General features: G+C 36.4%; 2 protein-coding genes across 2 annotated transcripts in view; one reads left to right on the plus strand and one right to left on the minus strand.

The window, feature by feature from the left end:
- pik3ap1 (phosphoinositide-3-kinase adaptor protein 1) overlaps window positions 1-1,597 on the minus strand; it is a 39,529-nt gene extending 37,932 nt beyond the window's left edge. The window contains exons 1-2 of the mRNA XM_056470623.1: window positions 1,547-1,597; window positions 1,311-1,337 (exon numbers count right to left, since the gene is read on the minus strand). The gene's annotated coding sequence lies outside the window, so the exon portion shown is untranslated. The remainder of the gene's footprint in view (window positions 1-1,310; window positions 1,338-1,546) is intronic.
- Window positions 1,553-13,206, plus strand: kifbp (kinesin family binding protein). Its single transcript, XM_056470626.1, has 7 exons — window positions 1,553-2,030; window positions 2,136-2,234; window positions 7,648-7,727; window positions 7,818-8,001; window positions 9,854-9,947; window positions 11,789-11,901; window positions 11,992-13,206. The coding sequence occupies exons 1-7, from the start codon at window positions 1,584-1,586 to the stop codon at window positions 12,868-12,870; spliced, it is 1,896 nt and encodes a 631-aa protein (XP_056326601.1). The 5' UTR covers window positions 1,553-1,583; the 3' UTR covers window positions 12,871-13,206.
- Window positions 13,207-21,686: the final 8,480 nt, after the last annotated feature.

Below are 21,686 nucleotides of genomic sequence, written 5' to 3' on the forward strand. Positions count from 1 at the left end.
TCGCCATGCTGCTGTGTTCGACCATATTTAAAATCTTCTAGATTTCCAGGTAGGGTTAAAGGTTGGAATAGATAGGGAAAGACACCTGCTGTAGGCAACTGTACTGCTGTCCACATTGTCTGCATTCAGACCCGGAGATTACGCAGGAGCGAAGTCCTCCTCATTTATAGTGTTTATATAAACATGATTATAATGATATGACAAATTGTGGTTATGTGTACATATTATATGAAATTACTGTTTATTTCTTTGCATTTTAACTTTGTAAACTATAAAATCATGCCATCTCACGTTTTGTGTCGGAATTGATATTGAGCCAACTGACAGTGCACCCCCCTCTTTTTCCCCTGCTCTGCCCACTCCTCCCTTCTGCTCACAGCGCTCCACCAAAGACTGTAGAAAGAGGGGGGTTTCATGACCCTTTTAGCAGGTATTTCTTTTAAGCAATCGTTTAACTAAGGATAAAAAAAAGTATGTAGCTGTTATATGAATGTGGAGTATATTTGATATTTATCATTATCATCTAACCTACCAGCATCAGTTCCTACACTTTACTGTTTGTTGTTTATAATGAATCCTTCAAATATCAAAGAACTACTTTTAAGCAAAGATGTTCTAATCATGCATTAAAAAGTTTTCATTATTTCCAAGTAGTTGCTATTTTTTTCTTAGATGTGGTTACTTCTGGGCTTAATTTTCTATTGAAAAAAACTCATTCACACTGCAAAAAAACATGACGGTTTCATTATTGTGTGTTGTGCCAAGTACTGAGGTCTGTGTTTAATTTAGGTCACTCATTATCTCTGCTGTGTATCTATGGCACAATAGGCTACAGACAATAACAAAAAATATATTTATTGTTGTTTACTTAAGGATACACTTTTTAAAGCTTAGCTTAATTTGGTGTTGAATGAGTAAACCTTTAAAGACATAGTTAAACATAATAAAACATTCAACTGATTAAGATTAAGAATTAATGTTACTTTTACATCATTTGAATTTTACATAACATGGTTAAGTGAATTTTATTTAGGCTCTTTTTCCCCAGTAAAGTATAGGGAAGTATTCGATTTCAGACACTGCCTGCAATTACTGACAACTTGTTTTAGGTAGTTGAGAATCTGTTATTTCTATGTAACAGGGGGACTTTACACTTGAGTTATTTTTGACAGCACGGGCAAAACAGAGCAAAAACCGCAAAGGTGGGTGCTGGAACAAGCCCCTTGTATAAAGTGATTCACCTGCCACTGCCACATCCGCCAACAACTCACACCCCACAGGAAGTTTGTTTGTTTACATCTGTGACTTACATTGACCTGTAGATGGAGCCAGAGTATCTGGAAAGAACAGAGAGACGCACATCATAAGTACTAACTAGTCACATCGAGACTTCATGATATGATCAAGATAACCAACACCAACCAACTTAAATATGCTATTTTATATGAATCAGTAACTAATATGATATTTTAAATAAACAAGTAATTAAAGTAAACTAAATTTAGCTAAACTACTGGCTGTGCGTGGCTTGTGTCTGAGGACTGACCTCTGCTGGTGAAGACTTGTCTTTGCTCGAGGAAAACATGGCTGCCAACAACAGTTTCGAGTGGAGGGCCGTGTGCGAGAAATTTCGCCTGGCCCAAGAGCTTTCCGAAATAGAGTCGAAAAAAGACCCCGAGAATAACCCTTTCCGATCGAAATACAAAGCTAGAGATCTGCTGAAAGAAATCCACTGTTCTTTGAAAAAGATTGAAATCGAGGAGCAGGGCGAGGCTGAGGATGAAGCGGACTGTGAGTCCAGCCAAACGGCGGATGGTGAGCCGGAGGACGGTTTTGGGAAAGCGTTTACTGGAGACTCTGCAGCCGGCCTGAGAGCGGCCAGGCTCGCGGTGCTGCAGTATCACCTGGGCGTGAACCACATAGAGACGGAGGAGCTGTCGGCTGGAGAGCTGCACCTCATGGTCTGCATGAAGCTCATTGACAAGTGCACCACAACCCGGGAGAACGTCTCCTTATTTATACATGTCCGGGTAAATACACACTATGGATGATTATTTTCTAAAACAGCTTGATATGGCTCAATAAAGGTGTAACTTATCTTGATGGTTGACGTTTGACGATTGTGTTTTTGACAGAATCAGCTCGGCATTTTGTGGGCGGGAAGAGATGAGATTGAAAAAGCACAAGGATTTCTGGAGATTGCCGAATCAATGTATTTGGTCTACATGAAAGAGGTGTGTGTGTGTTGTGATACGTTTCATTTAAAAACCAAGTGAGCTTCAGCTGTCTTCCTAAACATCAACAACTGCATTTTGAGCATCACATGCGAATTTCACATGACGTTGCTGTGACGTAAAGTTACTTTAGCATGGCACGGAGCCTGACTCAGCCAGAGATGTGTCCCAAGTAACTTAACTGAGTAGTGTACACCCTTATTCCCTAATCCCTTCATGAGTCCATATAGTTCTCCTAAAGTAGTGAAACTTGTTAAAGTTAGCAGTAGGGATGCAACGATAATAGATTTTGGTTGTATGATTATAATCTTAAGAAATATTCACGGTTATGCATTCATTAATTTCTAAACAAGACTAGTTTATAAAATCACATGAAAACTCCTTATATTTTAAAGTTTTATTTATTGCTGCTCTGTAACCAATAAATACAGCACAAAATAATATTAAAGACTAACAATAGTCCATTTCTCTTTGTGCTAAAAAAATAAGTAAAATTTTTGACATTTAAACAATTTTAAACTGTAAATAAATGACAAAAACAAACAATGAATAAATCAGTAGGGGTTCAATCTTCAACTGGCTGACTGGAGCTGCCAGTGGCGGGTCACGTGATTTGTCACTGGCTGGTGGCAGCTGCCAGTGTCCAACTGTCGGGTAGCCTGACCTGCCAGTGGCAGCCGCATCTAACCTGGCATTTGACAACTAGCAGGGCGGTCATGTGACCAACCAGTGCCTAGCTGGTGGGTCAGGTGTCCTATCAGTGACTGGTTGGTGGCAGCTTGCAACTGGCTGGTGGGTTAAGTGTCCTACCAGTGACTGGTTGTGGTGGCAGTTAGCAACTGGCTGGTGGGTCTGGTGTCCTACCAGCCAGTTGTCAGCGGCCACTGGTAGGACACCTGACCCACCAGCCAGTTGTTAATGGCCACCAAGCAGTCACTGATAGGACACCTGATCCACCAGCCAGGCACTGGTTGGTCACATGACCCACCTGCTAGCTGTCAAATCCCGGGTATCAAAGAGAAGCGTCAGTCTCAGCGCGAATGCGCTGGTGAAGCTGGGGGAGACGTGACCAGCCAGTGGTAATCTCGGCTATTTGAGGACCGTGTCTGGAATTGATTTATATGATTTATATACACAATTTGTATTAGAAAATGTTCAGAAGATTATATTCATGATAGTAAATCAATGTATAAAGCTGCAGAGACAGTTAAAGCGAACACGGAGCTCGCTGTCTGCTGACTGAAGCTGCTGACTGAAGCTGGCAGGTCACATGACAAGGCAGTTAAACACTGGCGGCTGCCACCAGCCACTGCCAGGTCACGTGACCCGCCACTGGCGGCTCCTGCCAGCCAGTTGAAGATTGAACCCCGACTCATAAATAATTTTAAAAATAGTATTTGTCTAAAACAGGGCTTGAAATTAACTCTTTTACTTGGTAGCACCTTTGCTCCCAACTTCAAATATTTTAGGAGGACCACCAAAAATGAATGCGCGCCACTGCAAATTGTATATTAACAGATTTATTGTATTTGAAAACATCATCAACCAGGACTAACAAAAACCAGAAACAACTAACTAATTCTGTTATATTTTATAGATATTTGTGCAATTGCAAAATTAATGTCTAATAATTATAAAATATTATGATGACGATGATGACAATAATTCTAACAATGAATAACATTATCATGCCGCTTTGAATGTGCTTGAATGTGAGTTGTATGCTATAACAAGTCCAGTGAAGCATTGCAGTAAGAAATATACATTTTGCACTATTGGTTTTATATGCAATGTCAATATAATAACCAGAAAAAAGGGGACAAAAGAAAGGAAGAAAAGTCTCTCTTCTGCCACTCTTTAAAGGTTTTGATTTACATTTTATTGTGTTATATAAAGCAGGCGAGTCAGCCGACCCAATGAGCAGCGCAGAGCAGCATTCTCACGCTGACCACCTGCGCAATACTGTTCTTTGTCGTAAGCCGAAGTTTCAATTTAAACTTAGTAAAGTCGAGCTTCTTTGGCGAAGACCTATACACGGTTAGATTTTAGTGCAGAAACACTGTGTTGAGAAGCCTTTACGATTAATTAACCGTGACAAATTAAAGTGCTGTTAATAGTGAAACCGGTTAATCGTTGCATCCCTATCCAGCATTATTGATTAGATTTATCTTGGACACTGTCCTGTGTAAATCTAAATTAAACTATTTAATATCAAACTGAATTAGAATTTATGGCTGTATGATATTTAGCTGTACCCCACAGTGAACCAGCAATTAAAATAGATCTAGTGGAATGGGCTCTGGGCGCCATCTTCTGTCAAGATGTACAACCTTCTACGTGTACATTATAGCAGTGCATTATGGGAATGAATGAGTGCACTTGATAATCACTGTCTGTCTTTTCAGATGAGGTATATGCACACAGACTTAATTCAGTTAGCCAGCCCCAGGGCTTCCGTTGAATTGTCATCCTATACAAAATCGCTGTGTTTAAGATCTGATTTCTTTAAAAAAAAAAAAAAAAAAGCGATTATCACTGTCTGGCTGAGATATGATATAAAGTGGGTATCAGACCAAACAAGAAGCACTGCATTCAATTATATTTTTCCGCGCCATGTCTTTACAATATGGAAATGAATTTTACCCTAGTATTTTTAATGGAGTTTTTGCGCTAGCCTGCTGGTAATGACGGCAACAATTGACGGTCTTTCATCTCTTTTTACACTTTAACAACCAAATAGATGCTTAAGTCTATTTAACTGATTATATTTGAATTGCATTACAACATCGATGCTATAGATAGAACCTCATAAAATTGAAAGTAGTCACATAAAGCTTTCACTGGATGTTCATCATTGGGTGAAAAATACTAGCTGTGCATATAGCCCATTCAGCCCTATTTAATGGTGTGGGGGGTGGTTTTGGACCTTGCCGTAGAGTGCATTATGGCCCACACATCTTCATCATTTTTCTTGTCTAATAAGGGTTTAAAAAACGTTTTTTGATAAGGAATTATGAGCCATAAACCAAACCAACCAGTTTTAACCTCTTAAGGCCCAAGACGTTTTTACATGCATTTTTTATTTCTCTCTTTTATTTCTATTTGGGCTGATTAGAACCTAATTAGAATAAAAACCTATGTATTATCTTTTGATACGTTGTACTTTTAGAGAAAAATGATGTCCATATATGTGGCCTCGTGGCCTGAATTTACATAAAACACTTTTTTCTGACATTTTTTAATGCATATTTAACATAGAATTTTGCTTTGCTTAGAAACTTGCTTTGACTATTAAAGAGTAAAAACATTTTTTCCCCCATTTTATGGACTGTTAAAAATAGTGTTTGGGACATTTCAAATGCTGCAAAACAGTTGCAGGATGACACTGTATGTCTGTAACATAAATATAAAACATTCAAAGTATTTTAAATAGCCACTTCAGAGCTAAAATGTGTTGTCCACGTATGTGCACACTCAAGCCCTAGGAGGTTAGGGCGACTTCCAACATTACAAATTAGACAAAAGAACAAGAATGCACTAAAGCAGTGGTACATACACACCTTAATTCCTGATAACTCAATATCTCCAGATCTGCACATGTTGTATGCTTTTTTTTAACAAATTATCTGCTTGTTAGCTTAAGTTCCATCAGAGACCGTTTGAATTTAGGAGATTCATTTCGCCTCTCCCACTAAAGAAAGTGTAATGGCTGACTTGGATCATAACATTTTAGCCTTAACGTCTGTTGAAGTTTTGTTGATAGTGTGAGAGTTACTATTTGCGGAGAATATAGAAATCAATAAGTGACATACACTATATCTTCTCTTTCACAAAATTAATTGTGACTAATAAAACAGTACCAAGTTTAAAAATAGTAGTAAAAATAGATCAATCAAATCTATGTTTTAAGGGTAGACTGCTGCAGATGTGAGCAATGGCAGAGCAGTAGCTTTAGCGCTGTTTTGGCAAAGGGAGGCAGGTATGTATTCCAGTGGCTTTGGCTCCATAAACTGAACAAAATGTGCTGAGTGGTCCCTAAGACTGGAACTGATAACCACTATACTAAACACCTTTAATAAAGGAGAAATGTAAGTCATATTGAAATGGTAATAAGGAAATATTTACAATGAAAAGATCTACACTCAATCAGAATAAAATATAAAACTATAAGATGTTGTTTGTATCTTTATATACAATATTTTCTAATATATTGTTTTTATGGAGTTTACAGTATTCCATGCTTCAGTTTTCTTTTTTGTAATTAATTATCGATGTGCATTAAGAGCTCGTTTTCTTACAACTTTTTTCTTATTGGCGTGACAATTATTTCTACCAAAACTAAAGTAAACAGCACTGAATTTTGCATAGGTACACAAATTGGGGTACGTTTAAATTATTAAAAATAGCTTGTATTAACATGCATGTTTATATTTCATATTACAGAGGTTTCTAAAAAAAAATGTCTGATTCACTCGTGAAGGGCTCAACAATATGGGCTGAATGTAGCTGCATGAGTTTTTGGTCTATTCATGAATTTATTCATTATTTAATAATATAATACACAATAAGATTTTTCTCCTCCCTATATAGATTAGAGCTCTATGAAATTATTTGTCCCTAAATTCTGTTATATTTATTTTACCAAATAACAATCATGAGTACAGAGATGCCCAACGTAATGCCAGCGGGCCAAAGTTGGCCATGGTAACCTTTGGTTTGGCCCGCCATCCCATCTGAAAAGAGAGGGAGAATGTTGGTGGTTGGGGCGAATGCCTTTGACAGAAATCGTCAATTTGATTTTTTAATTTATTGTAATCTTTTGTTTCGTAGTTTAATTGCTGAGCTACAAAAAAGGCAACTGAAATTAAATGATTCAATTAAATGTTGTAAATGAATCAGACTTTTAAAATGTAAATATTGTCACTTGATCAAAGTAAAGGCAGGTGCAGCTCAACTAGTGTATTTAACATTGAGCTCCATTGTGTTATGAATGGAATTGTTTATGTTTTTACTGTATTAAGTTCATTATAAAATGTTAAATTATACTGCATTAGATATTAAATACAATTTAAAGCAATGTTATCTATTTTTTAATATTATCGAATAAACGTGGAAATCCCCCTTGGCAAATTTAATGTTATACGGGTTGATATATATTCAGCCCACAACCCTCAATCAAGTTGGTTTTTGGCCCTTTATAGGAAAAAGTTTGGGGACCCTTGATTTAGAATAAACAAATATACATTTATTTTTAACAATTGAATGTTTTTCCATTAAATATTTCTAATTTTTGTGATTCAACCTTAATTTTCTACAAGACAAATATCACAGGGCACTAATAGCCATTCTTGTCTCTCTATGGGTACCAGTAAATGATTTGAGATTGGTGTTTTGTTCCCTTTATGCTCATTAGGATGGTCAACCACCCCTGGATCTTCAAGACTTTTTTGTGCCAGAAGGTGAAGAATTATCCCAGCAAGAAAAGATTAGAAGGTAATATCCCTCTCTCTAAATCTACTCAATAAAAATGACTATGAACCAGGAATATTTTAACCCCATGTTTTTCCCATATGTGGCGAATAGGTTTGAAATGGCATATACGCATACGCTGTATTACCTGGCTCAAGTGTACAAGAATCTGCAGCAGTATGAGAGAGCTGCACAGTACTGTCACAGTACACTACAGAGACAGCTGGAGTACAAGCAGTTTGTGCCATTGGAGTGGGCCATTAATGCAGCCACACTGTCACAGTACTACATCACCAAGGTACAATTCATATACAGGCTATCTGAAAGGAATGTTGCAGTAACTTACCGAAGTCAATAACAGCAAACATACCGTATTTACATTTACAGTACAGGGTCACAGTTGTCTAATGTTGACGAATTTAAATATCTAGGTCTTTAGCTCGATACTCAACTGTCCTTCATACGCCATATTGATTTTATAATTAAAAGGTCATTTCGGTGTTTAGGTTCTCTTTATCGTTCTAATAATTGTTTTTCATTTCAACTAAGTAAAAAAAATTCTCTATTAAATTTCCCTATTGTTGATTATGCTGATATTATTTATAACAATACATCTGACATTACATTTAAAACTTTTAAATGCTGTCTTCAACTCTCTATGTATGTTTGTTTTAAGATGTCTGTATAGAACTCATCATTGCATATTGTACGAATCTCTTGGTTTGCTTCAACCTTAGTTCCGTTTATGTACTTCTTAGGGACCCCCTCGAAAATGAGATGGTTCATCTCAAGGGGCTATCCCATTTAATAATAAATTCAAATTTAAACTATTTCTAACCTTCTAGCTTTGAATGTGAGCAAGACAAAAGAGATTGACCCAAGAGGAATTGGAATCAATTATCAAACCATCACACAGGTCACTTAGTACAAATATCTGTGTCTTCTTCGATAAATCACTGAAATGGAACATACATGTAGACAATCTCCACTGGAAGCTTCAACAACGACTGCATTTTTTACGGTGTCTGAGAATTCATGGAGTGGATCAAAAATATATGATCATATTTTATCAGGTTGTTTAATAAGAGAGCTTAATAAGGTACGGCATCACAACCTGATTTGGCAACTTGTCTGTGCAGCTCAGAACTAAATTGGTTTGTTTGATTGACACTGCTTGGAAAACGATTGGTGCATCAGAACAGACGACACTGCAGCATATTAATGAACAGGCCACATTAAGGCTAAGCAAATTGTATGTGACTTATCACATATTCTGCATAATAAGTATGAGTTGTTACCTTCGGGGCAAAGGTTTAGAGTTCCTTACTGTTAATTAAATGGATATAAAAACTCTTTTTGGATCCAGTGAGCATTAAGCTATTAAATAGTGGTGGCTTGGATTGATAGTATTTCTTTTTTGTTTGTTTATTCATGTGTATATATGATGGAGGTGTGTATGTAACTTTTTTTTTTTTTTTGTAACTTAGTTTCTTTTCTTTATTTCTATACACATCTGTTTTTGTATGTTTTATATGTATGTGATGACTGCAGCTGAGAGCAGGAGCCCAATAAAGTCTTACCTTACCTTATTTTTCTTGCTGTACATGTATTTACAATATTGTATATCTTTACAGTAAAATACAGTCATTTTCACAGTAGAAAATTTAAAATACAGCAACATACTGCTTAACTGTCCTACAGTTCATATTACAGTTAAATACTGTGCAATTTGCAAAAATCATTAACAGGGTAAATGGCTGGATGGATTCAAAAATGGTTCAAGTCAACTGTTTAACTCTAGGAGACTTGCCAAATGAACCTTCCTGAGTAGTCCTTTAATTTGCACAGAGCAGCATTCATACTTCCATTATAATAAGTTTGAGTACTTCAGCTCATCCATGAATGTGATTTCTGAAGGAGTCCTGTAGGATGTAATGAATGTGACAACTCCCATGATTCCATACTCAATTACTTCGTCATCAAACTGGCTTTGTTTTCCTGTGAATAATCGCCCTCTAGAGGCAAAAACGACCAACTGTGCCTATAGATAATATATATATATTTGTTGCCAATCAGTTTTCTAGGTATCTTGACATTTTGATCATGTTCAGAATAATTTGAGGTATCTCTCTGTTTTTGTTATGTCATAGACCCGATATATGGAGGCTCGTCATTGTTTAGCTGCTGCAAGTGTCATAGCAACCCTTGCTGGAGAAATCCCCTCAGAGGCAGCTGCCAAAGAAAGTAAGTTTCGATCTGGTGTTTGACTCTAAATTTTTTGAGATTATTGGATATTGTGTATTTCCCTGCATTTCCTTTTTCTTTTCTGTATGATGTGCCGAGGTTGATAAATGAAAACAGAAGTCCCTAATTTTAGTCTGTTCCCTGGTGAACTCATAGTGAAACCTTCACTGTAATGATACTCTTTTTGATTGTTATACTTCTGAAACACTGGCATTTAGGCCAGTCTGTCAGTTATTGTAACACTCATCTGTGTGGTTGTTTTATGTTGCACCAGATCCTGAGGTTGTACAAAACCTACATATTTTACAAGAGGGAAGAGGCCTTTTTTGGTCAGATATGACAAAGTCTAATGTATAGAGACTGTCAATTGTATTTAGTTGCTTTTTGAAGATTATACGTTTGTGGAAAAACTATATATCTATAAAAGTGTTAACTGTCACTTTTAAAGACTGAATTTTTCACTTTGCTGAATAAAGGTATTAGTTTAAAATACAATCTGTTGAACAGTACCATACCAGTAAATACCATTAGTCTTTTTTTTAGGACTCCTCTATTTATTTTCTTTTCAAAAATGTTTATTAAGTTTAATCTTTTTGTTTCCTCTTGAGATATAAATTAAAGATAAACTACTTCTGCCACAAAAAAACACTTCACTGTTTAAACTAAATATTTACACTCACCGGCCACTTATTTAGGTACACCTAAGTACCTTACCTAGTACCGGGTTGAACCATCTTTTGCTTTCAGAACTGCCTTAATCCTTCATGGCATAGATTCAACAAGGTGCTGGAAATATTCCTCAGAGATTTTGGTCCATATTGACATGATATCATCACACAGTTGCGGCAGATTTATCGGCTGCACGTCCATGATTCGAATCTTCCGTTCCACCACATCTCAAAGGTGATTTGTACTTTATGACATGGTGCGTTATCTTGCTGGAGGTAGCCATCAGAAGATGGGTACACTGTGGTCATTAAGGGATGGACATAAAATTCTGACCCCACCATCCTAATGCCACAGCAGAAATCAAGACTCATCAGACCAGGAAACGTTTTTCCAATCTTCTATTGTCCAATTTTGGTGAGCCTGTGCGAATTGTAACCAGAGTTTCCTGTTCCTAGCTGACAGGAGTGGCACCAAGTGTGGTCTTCTGCTGCTGTAGCCCATCCGCCTCAAGGTTGGACATTTTGTGTGTTCAGAGATGCTCTCCTGCGTACCTCGGTTGTAACGAGTGGTTATTTGAGTTACTGTTGAGTTACGGTACTATCAGCTCGAACCAGTCTGGCCATTCTCCTCTGACCTCTGGCATCAACAATACATTTCGCCCACAGAACTGCTGCTGACTGGATATTTTCTTTTTCGCACCATTCTCTGAACCCCCTAGAGATGGTTGTGTGTGATAACTCCAGTAGATCAGCAGTTTCTGAAATACTCAGACCAGCCCGTCTGATTCCAACAACTATGCCATGTTCAAAGTCACTTAAATCACCTTTCTTCCCTATTCTGATGCTCCGTTTGAACTGCAGCAGATCATCTTGACCATGTCTGCATGCCTAAATGCATTGAGTTGCTGCCATGTGATTGGCAGATTAGACATTTGCGTAAATGAGCAGTTAGACAGATGTACCTAATAAAGTGGCCAATGAGTGTATATTATTTAAAATGAAGGTACAGTTTAGGCAAAAATGTCAATAATAAAAATAAAAAAAATTACATGTAAGGCAAAACTTGTAGTAAAAAGAAAAGTAGCTATATTTAAAACGTCTAAAAATTTTTTAAAATGCCTGAATTGCATTACCTGATACATTTCAATTAATTACTATGCCTTTTTTCCAAAGGTGAGGCTGAAAGTGAAAAACGTGAAGAGCTCCTGCAGAAGCGAGCTGAAATTGCCAGATGCTGGATCAAGTATTCCCTTAATTTGTTGCAAGATGCTAAAAAACTTCTTGAGGTACAGTAGCCATGCTTTTTTCTATTACAATTCTTTTACATTTTTCTGATAATTTAGAGTCCTCTTTAAGTACCATCTATTACTGCACAGGATAACATCGGAGAACTAGACTTGGACCGTCAGGATGAACTAAAGAGAGCACGTCGAAATGAAGAGGAAGAAAAAGAGAAGGGAAGAAAAAGCGCCATCCTTTTTGGTTCAAGCGATACCTTCGACTCCATTTGCAGCCTAGAAGAGAAAGTAAGTAGCATGCTTCCGCTGGAGTTTGAAGAAGCCCGTAGCATCTTCCTGGTGGGTCAAAGCTATGTCACCCAAGCCAAAGAGTATTTCGCGATGGACGGTCATGTGACGGATCACATTGAGATCCTTCAGGACCATAGTGCGCTCTTCAAAGTCCTGGCCTTTTTTGAAGAAGATCTGGAACGACGCTGTAAGATGCACAAACGCCGCGTCGATATGCTGGAGCCGATCTGCAAGGATCTGAACGCTCAGTACTATTTGTTAATCTGCCGACAGCTGCAGTTTGAACTTGCCGAAACCTATTACGAGATGATGGACCTGAAGCTGGCGGTGGCCGACAAGCTGGATCAGCCAGATGTGCACACCATTAAGAAGTTCAACCACTTGTGCTCCTCCTCCATGAAGTATTATCAGATGTTCCTCGACTCCACTCGTTCACCAGAGGGCAAGTTTCCAGAGAAGCTGGAGGATGACCTGCTGAGGCCAGCGCTGGTCGCCAAATTCCGTATCGCCAGATTACACTCCAAGCTCATTTCCAGTAATCTGGCCACGCAAATGGAGAATCTCAGTCTTTCATTGGAGTCCTACAACTTCGTAGTGCAGTACTGTGAGGAGAATCCAGAAGCCAAGAACGCTGTAGAAACCGAGCTAGAGCTGAGTATGGAGATGGTCTCCCTGCTCCCTCTGAAGATCAACAGAATTCGATCCAGTCTGGCCTCCTCCAACTGAAATGGCGAATGTTGGCCTTTTACATAAATATGAACACCTGACAAATGTACACTACCCCCTTGCTCCATATCAGACCTTTACAGTAGATGCATCTAATGCACTTTCACTGGAGCGCCTTGTAAGAAGCTCTTCCAGCCTCAGTAACAGTAACAGTAAACTCTTGTGATCTGATGTAACTGCATGATTTACAGTCACTAATTTATTTCCAATGTGCAATTTAATTTTAAGCAGTGAAATGTTTTTCAGCATTGTGATTGGTATGTTCAGAAAGAATATGTAAGATATAACTGTACTAATAAAGCATTTTATGCCAATAAACAAGCAAAAGAAACAGTTTCCAGTCTTTAATTTATCTCATTATAATCACTTTCAAGGATTGTCTGTTTACTCTTTGAACTTATTTGGTCAAATCTTTTTGTTGTGCATTAAATAGTTAGTTCACTCAAGAATGAAAATGATGCAAAAAGTTATTCCAGTCCCCTGAGACTTCAGAAAAGGAACCAAAAACATTCCATGTGACTTCAGTGGTTCACTAATCATATGAAGCTTCAAAAAGGATTTTCTCTGCCAAAAAGAATTTGAAATATTTGTTGAAATATTTGAAATATCTGTTTGCCTAAATCTTTTCTTCCACAAGAAGCCAAGGTAAGCATTCCCTATGGGCACCATGACTTATGGCCATTACAGTCAGTAGCACAACACACAGGCATCGTATTTCCCATTTTAAGAGCACACCCTGATCTGATACAGAAGGTACAAGCAAACAGTAATTTGACATGTTTTGACGCTCAAAATTGTTCTTGGAGCTTCATAAGATTACAGTTGTACCACTGAAATGTTTTGACTATGTTTTTGGTTCCATTTCTGAACTTTTCACGTCACTTTTGGATTTCATCTAAAATATCTTAAATTGTGTTAAGATGAACAAAGGTCTTAGGAGATTGGAACGAAATGAGGGTGAGTAATAAAAGAATTTTGGGGTGAACTAACCATTTAAAGGGCAGGTATATAAGGAAAATCATCTTTTGGAAGCTGTTTGGACCAGTGGTGTAGTCCTAAAAAAAAGGTGGTGTACTATTACGCACCCAACCCGCCCATGCGGTATTATAATTTTACCTGAACGTTTTAGCGAGACATAATTCAGTTGACTTCGAAAAACAAATTAAAATGAGAGTTAAAAAACATTTGGTATACAGTTAAAGAGGATCTGAATACACGTAAATTAGGGAAGCCTAATCAGCAAAACAAGTGAGTATACCGAGGGTGTACGCAATTATTGATCCTCAGAAGTCGTAATACCCAAACAGCTAGTGGAAAAAGTAGGCATACTGAGTATACGTGCGTATAGCCCCGACTACACCACTGGTTTTGGACAGAACTGTGTGTCGACTCCACTGTCATATTGGAGTTAAATAAACCCAACAAGTCTCTTTTTTTATTTCCTGAAGTTAAAATACGACCCAAATCCCACTGATTTTGAGGCCCACCACAACGTGACGTAGGAGTGCAGTTTTTCCTGCCCACCAAATTGATTGACAGGCGCCTTGTTTCTATAATAACATGTATATGAAGTACATGTCCACAGAACTTTTTTTTTTTTTTTGCAAATAAACTGGGATTAAAATATCTGTTCCAACTCTCTGTGAGTTTTATAAGTTTAAAAAGTTTTTAAATCAAAGCATGTTTGAAATAAAGACAGTAAAATCCCTATGTAACTCTTAACCGCTATAATCACCACAGCCACATGGTGTCAGTAAACGCTAATATGTGTGTGTGTACTGCAAACGGCATTTGTTTGAGACTTATAATTTTAGAAAGGCTTGAATAAACTCTAACACAAATACTTGAAATAAACTTACTTGGTATTTTTGACGAATGAGCTGTATTTCAGCTTCGGTGTCTGTCACTGTGTTGTTTATCTGACATAACGCATGATGAGAAGCAGACATGCACGTGCGAACAGTGGGCGGGGAGTAGCAGCTCATCTCAAAAACAGCTACGTTGAACTCAAGACACCAGAATGGGCAGATTCTGGAGGCTATAATAAATTATCTGATGGGTATTTTGAACTGAAACTTTACTGACACATTCTAGAGACACCAAAGCCTTAACTTAGGGGGTAAAATAGGTGGTAAAAATAGGTAAAATCGCAATTGTAATCGTGTAAGGTAAATATTTTGAATTTGTACTTTTCAACTGTCAAAAGCATATGTTCTGTGCATTATGAATGTATGCAGTAAGAACATAATCCAGGCATTCACCTCATTTGTTGTCATTATGTCATCTATCTGTGTCAGCTATGCTCATTCCCAAAACCTCCCTTGTGGCCTCATGGGATAGTAAAATGTTCCTCCTACACACACTTCACACTCTTGTCTGCAGTAATAGGTCACCTAGGTACTTTTGGCTACTCTTATGAGATCTGTGAATTCAGAAGTAGTCTTGTTACATGCTATTTTAGGTTTGTGAACAGCAGAGAAGCAACACAACTAATCAGATGATAATGAATTACTGTAGTACATTTAACACTTTTAGAGGTGATGTCATTATTTATTTTTCAAAGACACGAAGTTAAATGACACATTATTTCATTATCGATTTAAACGCACACACAATGGCTTTAGTAAGATCAGGTAACAGCCATTGTCTGGCAGATTATTATCCAGCTGATTGCAGTGTGGAAAGTACCAAGGAGTACAGTGCCCGTCAATCTATTATCATCTACTGGCCATCCGCTTGTTCCAAACTTGTTGAAGGTTCTTTCTTCTATTAAACGCAAAGAAGGATATTTTGAAGAATGTTGGGGTGGGGTTGGGGGATGGGGCAGCCATTGACTTCCATTGTATGATTTGTTACTGTTTTGGATGTCAGTGGCTACATTCTTCAGAATATCTTGTTTTGTGTTTAACAGAATAAATAAATAAACAAATAAAAGCTTTGGTACCAGTTGTGTGTGAGGAAATATCACCCTGATCTCACAAGAAAACGTAAGTATTTTACGTTTTGTCAGTTTAGTGGCTAATTCGTTCAGTCGTACGAAATTGTACGAGTTTAAAAAGGAGGCGTGGCACCTAACCCCACCCCTAAACCCAACCATCATTGGGGGATAAGCAAATTGTACGTATTAGATTGTACGAATTCATACAAATTAGCCACTAAATCAAAATCTCACAGCAATTCGTGAGTTTGCGTTGGGAAATTTTCATTTTGAGGTGATCTATACAGCCTGATGTCACGAGAAAACGTAAGTATTTTACGTTTTGTCAGTTTAGTGGCTAATTCGTACGAATTCGTATGAGTTTAGTCGTACAAAATTGTACGAGTTTAAAAAGGAGGCGTGGCACCTAACCCCATCCCTAATCCCAACCGTCATTGGGGGATGAGCAAACATACTAAAATGTATGCATTAGATCGTACACTGAAAAAAATTATTCAAAGATGATTCCTTGGATTTACTCAATTTTTTTACGTTAAGTGGTTGTAAACAATTTATTTGGGCTGTATTTAAACAAACAAATTAAGTTAAACATTGCTCAATTTAATTTGTTTGTTTAAATTCAACACAAATAAATTGTTTGCAACAGTTTTGCATGCAACACTTTTTTCAGTGTACGAATTCATACGAGTTAGCCACTAAATCAAAAAGTCACGAGTTGCCGTGAGATTGTGTTGGGAAATTTTAATTTTGAGGTGATCTATACCTTTAAGTGCAGGAAGTAAAAAAATATGATTAGAATTTTTGACAAGTCATGGTTGATGTCCAACTTCATTTGTCATCATGGATGTGGTTCTTAATCACACTTTATGAGATGGATCACAGATTAGATGAAAGTTTCTTTCACAGAACGAACTGTGCAACTAACGGTAGTTTTCAACAGACGGTTGAAGTCATAGAACATGTAACAAACAGTTGACCCGCAAAGTAGAAACCCAAACTTATTGCATTTCCTTCTCTAAATATTTCAGTAACGCCATCCTGGTGCTTCTCTTTATTTGCAATTTATAGTATTATTGTACATACATATTATAACAAACAACCATCCAAATGAAATATTCAGACACTGATTATTAAAAAAGGCAAAAAATGTCCTGCTGTATTGAAGAATTTAAGAATGTTTGTGCAATTAATTCAGTTAGTGTGATCGTTTTGAAGAATACTGATTTAGTTGAAACCAAAGAAACCTCTAGCCTGCTAGCTACAACAGCCACAGAGGAAATGCACAGAACGTCGTCACAGTGAGAAAAGAAATGAAAATGCAAAGATTGCAGGGGTTTTTCCCCCAAAAGCAACAAGGTAACCATCATCAATACATGTTCCAGCCAAGACTTTGCTAGGAGCAAATATGACACAATCCAGCTAAGAGGAAACTTTACCAAGCCAAAATTACACACTCCTTTGTCTCTGAGATGGAGAATCTGATCATTATACTTGAAATATGAGTAAATGTTTTGTGACTGTGTCTTTTGGATGCTCTCTCTCTCTGTCATCTTCAGTCTGAGACTCTAAACTTCAGACACCAGAGCTGAGTATAATTTGACAGACATCAAACACAATGTACGTTCTTTCTCTGTGTGTGTGAAGACTGTTGTGCAACACTTTCTTCATCTACAACTGTGTCTTTGAGTCATATACACTGTAAAACCCAACAGTCAACTTTATCAATTGAAAGGAGTGTAGTTAACTCAAAATTAACTGAAAGTTAATTCTACTCATTTGAAAAGAGTTTTGAACTCTGTGTTGTAGGTAATGAGTTAATTAAATAGCTCATTACTTCAACTTAAATGGAGTAAGTTCACAGTACTCATGTGGATTATAGTTTTTTAACTCAAATAGTTTTTAGCAATTGGTTTGCTAAAAACTCAAATGGTTTGAGTTGCCATAACTTAATGGGTTATACAGTACTCAGTTGGTTTGAGTTCTCTTCATTTATCGGGTTGTACTGTGCTTAAATTGTTTCATTTACTCAAATGGATTAAGTTCACAGTACTCATTATTTTTTTTAGTTTTTGAACTTAAATGGTTGGTTGCAATTATTAAGTTATCGATACTGAACGAATCATTTTTAATTAATCAGCATCAAGCATAATATGACAATGTGATCTGATTACGACAGTAAATCCAAATTTACAATGTTAAAAAGTAAACAAAAGTCTTTCGGATCGTACTCATGGCACTGTAACAAGTAATTTGTTAAAGTGAGTAAACCTGTTGCCAATTTTACTTAAATTTTCAGGTGTTTACTCAAATATGCTACATAAAACATATGCCAGAGTAATTGGTGGTTCATTCTGCTGTGGAAACCCCTGATAAATTAAGTACTAGGCCGAAGGATACACAAAAAAAAAATAATAATTTTTTGATGCTTGTTTAAACTACTTATTTAAAATGAGCTGAATCAACACAATTCTTAAGGGCTTTTTTGGGACAACTTATTTGTTTTATGTTCAATCCACTTAAATTTGTAATAAACGATCAAGTTAACTTAATTGTTTTGTTTTGCAACAGCATGAAGGAATTGTGTGCAACCCAGGGTTTACTTTTTTTTTTTTTTAGGTGAAGTCAACTAATGGCTTTTAAAGCATGTAATACAAGACTAAGAATTTCCCACACTTTCCTTTTGGTTATATGCATGTAATGGAAAACTCCTCTCAGTCTTGCCATACTGTGTGCTAATAAAAGGAGAAACCCTTGTCATTTCCTGTGAGAGCAAAACCACTTCCTGTGAATTATGACAGCTTTGTTTTACTGTGTTGACACCTTCATAGTCTGTGAACATTATTGCTCCAGTACAGGAGATTTTGTTGTTGTTCTTTGATATATTTATTTAAGACATTATATACTGTACACTGAAAGACAAAACTGATTTGGTATATAGTGTTTCTTGGTTATTAATAAAGTCATCTGGAATGGCAAAGAAAGCCTTCTTAGAGGACTCCCAGAGCTCATCATGATTCTTTAGATTCATCTTCAATTCAATCTTCATTTTACCCCAGACATGCTCAATAATGTTCATGTCTGAAGAAACTTGTGTGGAGGCTGAAGTATGAGGAGCGCTATCCTGCTGAAGAATTTGTCCTCTCCTGTGGTTTGTAATGTAACGTGCAGCACAAATGTCTTGATACCTCAGGCTGTTGATGTTGCCATCAACTCTGCAGATCTCTCGCACACCCCCATACTGAACGTAACCCCAAACCATGATTTTTCCTTCACCAAACTTGACTGATTTCTATGAGAATCTTGTGTCTATGTGGGTTTCAATAAGTCTTCTGCAGTATTTGTGATGATTAGGATGCAGTACGACAGATGATTTAACAGAAAAATCGACCTTCTGCCACTTTTCCCAATGATTAACTAGAAGTCAAGTTATTATTTGCTGCTCTTACGACTGAGATCAACGACAAGACTCACAAAAAAAACTAATTTATTCAAGTTTGTAGTCGATTAACTCATGTACTCAAGTAGTTTGAGCAAACAGCACAAGTCTTTTTTTGACTGTATGTTTGTTTATGTTTGATAAAAATGCTGTTATTTTCTGTTAGCATTGTAGTGTTTCACAATAGGTGAAATAGGTCTTGGAAGTGATTTTTCTGTCACTTAAAGCAGATTATGCAGAATTTAACCTTAACCGTATTAATCACAGAATGTCAGTTAATATTGCTCAACATTCCAAGCAAGTTACAACAACAATTGTTGTATTAAAATAGTATAGAAACTGACAGCATCTTACAAAATCATACTCATAAAGAGTTGTTGTTTTTTTGCTGATGATGACTGTGTGGACAGAGCAGAGGAGCCAGGGTGGATTCAAGTAAACAGCTTCACCAGCCAGTACTAATAGATACACACTGGACAAAAATGTCCCGCTCTGAGTTGCCAAATATAATAATTAAAAAAAAGTTGTACTGATTCTAGTGAAATGCATTAAATGTTTGCTATCCTAATGCGGGAATAGAACACAAGGAAAGCTATACTTAAGATGTATTATATTATAAATAGTGATTTTATCTGCTAGTCTGTTATATATTTGTTAGGTTGAGGTCCTGTGCATGGGTTAAATTAGACAAAGTATCAATAAACCTTGATAAATTTAGTACCAGTCACAAATAATGCTCATATATGCACATCTACTTATGAAATCAGAATTATTAGCCCCCCTTTGAATTTTTTATTTCCTTATTAAATATTTTCCAAATGATGTTTAACATTTCCCAGTGATGGGTTGCGGCTGGAAGGGCATCCGCTTAGTAAAACATATGCTGGATAAGTTGGCGGTTCATTCCACTGTGACAACCCCAGATTAATAAAGGGACTAAGCCAAAAAGAAAATAAATGAATGATGTTTAACCAAGCAAGGAAGTTTTCACAGTATGTCTGATGATATTTTTTCTTCTAGAGAAAGTCTTATCGGGTTTTTTACGGCTAGAATAAAAGCCTTTTTTTATTAAAAAAAAACATTTTAAGGTCAATATTATTAGCCCCTAAGGTTTTTTGATAGTCTACAGAACAAACCATCATTGTACAATAATTTGCCTAATAACCCTAACCTGCCTAGTTAACCAAATTAACCTAGTTAAGCCTTCAAATGTCACTTTAAGCTGTATAGAAGTGTCTAGAAAAATATCTAGTCAAATATTATTTACTGTCATCCTGGCAAAGATAAAATAAATCAGTTATTAGAGATGGGTTATTAAAACTAATATGTTTAGAAGTGTGTTGAAAAATCTTCTCTCCGTAAACAGAAATAGGGGAAAAAAATAAACAGGGGGGCTAATAATTGAGGGGGACTAATACTCTGACTTCAACTGTATATAAAGTCACTGCTGGAAAATAATCCAAATAATGTGATTCGATGTTAACATAAACAAGGGAGGAAATGAATACATAAAACTAAACCAAACCGGTGCATAATGTATTTTTGGAGAGATTTAAAAAGTAAATAAAAAAATATATACATTTATTTATCATCAATTGGTTTATTTCTTTTGCTGAAGACAAATTAAAAAAATACTATGGAAGTCAACAATTAACTGTTTAGTTACCAACATACTTTTATTATTGTTATTTATGTATTAAACATTTTAGATTTAGAATTGTTTACACCAAAGCCTGAGATCCACCCTTATAGGTTAAAAAAAAAAACATTTTATGAAAAACGCAATAGAGAGTTATATTATAATAATAGAACAATAAAAATGGTATATTAGGTACAAAATGAGAATTGGAAAAGATCAAATTTTATTTTGGCTGTGGTGTATTCCTAACTAATATTATCCAGCATGTATAAGTTCAACTGCAATATGGCTATAGCCAAAGTTTCATGATGTTAGCAGCAACATTCTTTAAAATATGAAAAGACACTCATAAAAGGCTTCAGAGCAAGTGGAGGGCGAGTAAATGATGCAGAGTTTACATTTTGGGTGAATTTAGCATTAATGACTTCATGAGTTTATTTAATAAAAGGCATTACATTTTCACTTGCATTGTTTCTGCCTCTGTTGATTTCAAACTTGTAAGACTTCACATATCTGTTGCCTATTGTCAAACAAATGTGGACTTAGGAGATAATGCTCTGACATCACTTTAGCTATAATACTTAAAAGTTAACTGAAACCTAATTTTTATATACTATTTTTGTCTCTCCTAGTTTATGTTTTTTCCTCTCACTTTTATTAGACTTATGAATAACAATAGGCCTAACACAAGTTGTGTGTTATGTGAAACAAGTTCTCTCACTGCATTCTTCATGTTCTGTTTAGTTTTAACCTGACTTGTTTTGCCATTCACGTTGTGTATTTTTAAAACGGCGGTTGGACTC

The sequence above is a fragment of the Danio aesculapii genome, chromosome 13 (genome assembly GCF_903798145.1).
Source record: "Danio aesculapii chromosome 13, fDanAes4.1, whole genome shotgun sequence".
In the NCBI taxonomy this organism is placed as follows: Eukaryota; Metazoa; Chordata; class Actinopteri; order Cypriniformes; family Danionidae; genus Danio; species Danio aesculapii.

Coding starts and splice junctions, on each gene's coding strand:
- kifbp (XM_056470626.1), top strand. CDS start 1,584: ATGGCTGCCAACAACAGTTTCGAGTGGAGGGCCGTGTGCGAGAAATTT. Junction 2,031..2,135: donor CCTTATTTATACATGTCCGG/GTAAATACACAC, acceptor TGTTTTTGACAG/AATCAGCTCGGCATTTTGTG. Junction 11,902..11,991: donor ATGCTAAAAAACTTCTTGAG/GTACAGTAGCCA, acceptor ATTACTGCACAG/GATAACATCGGAGAACTAGA.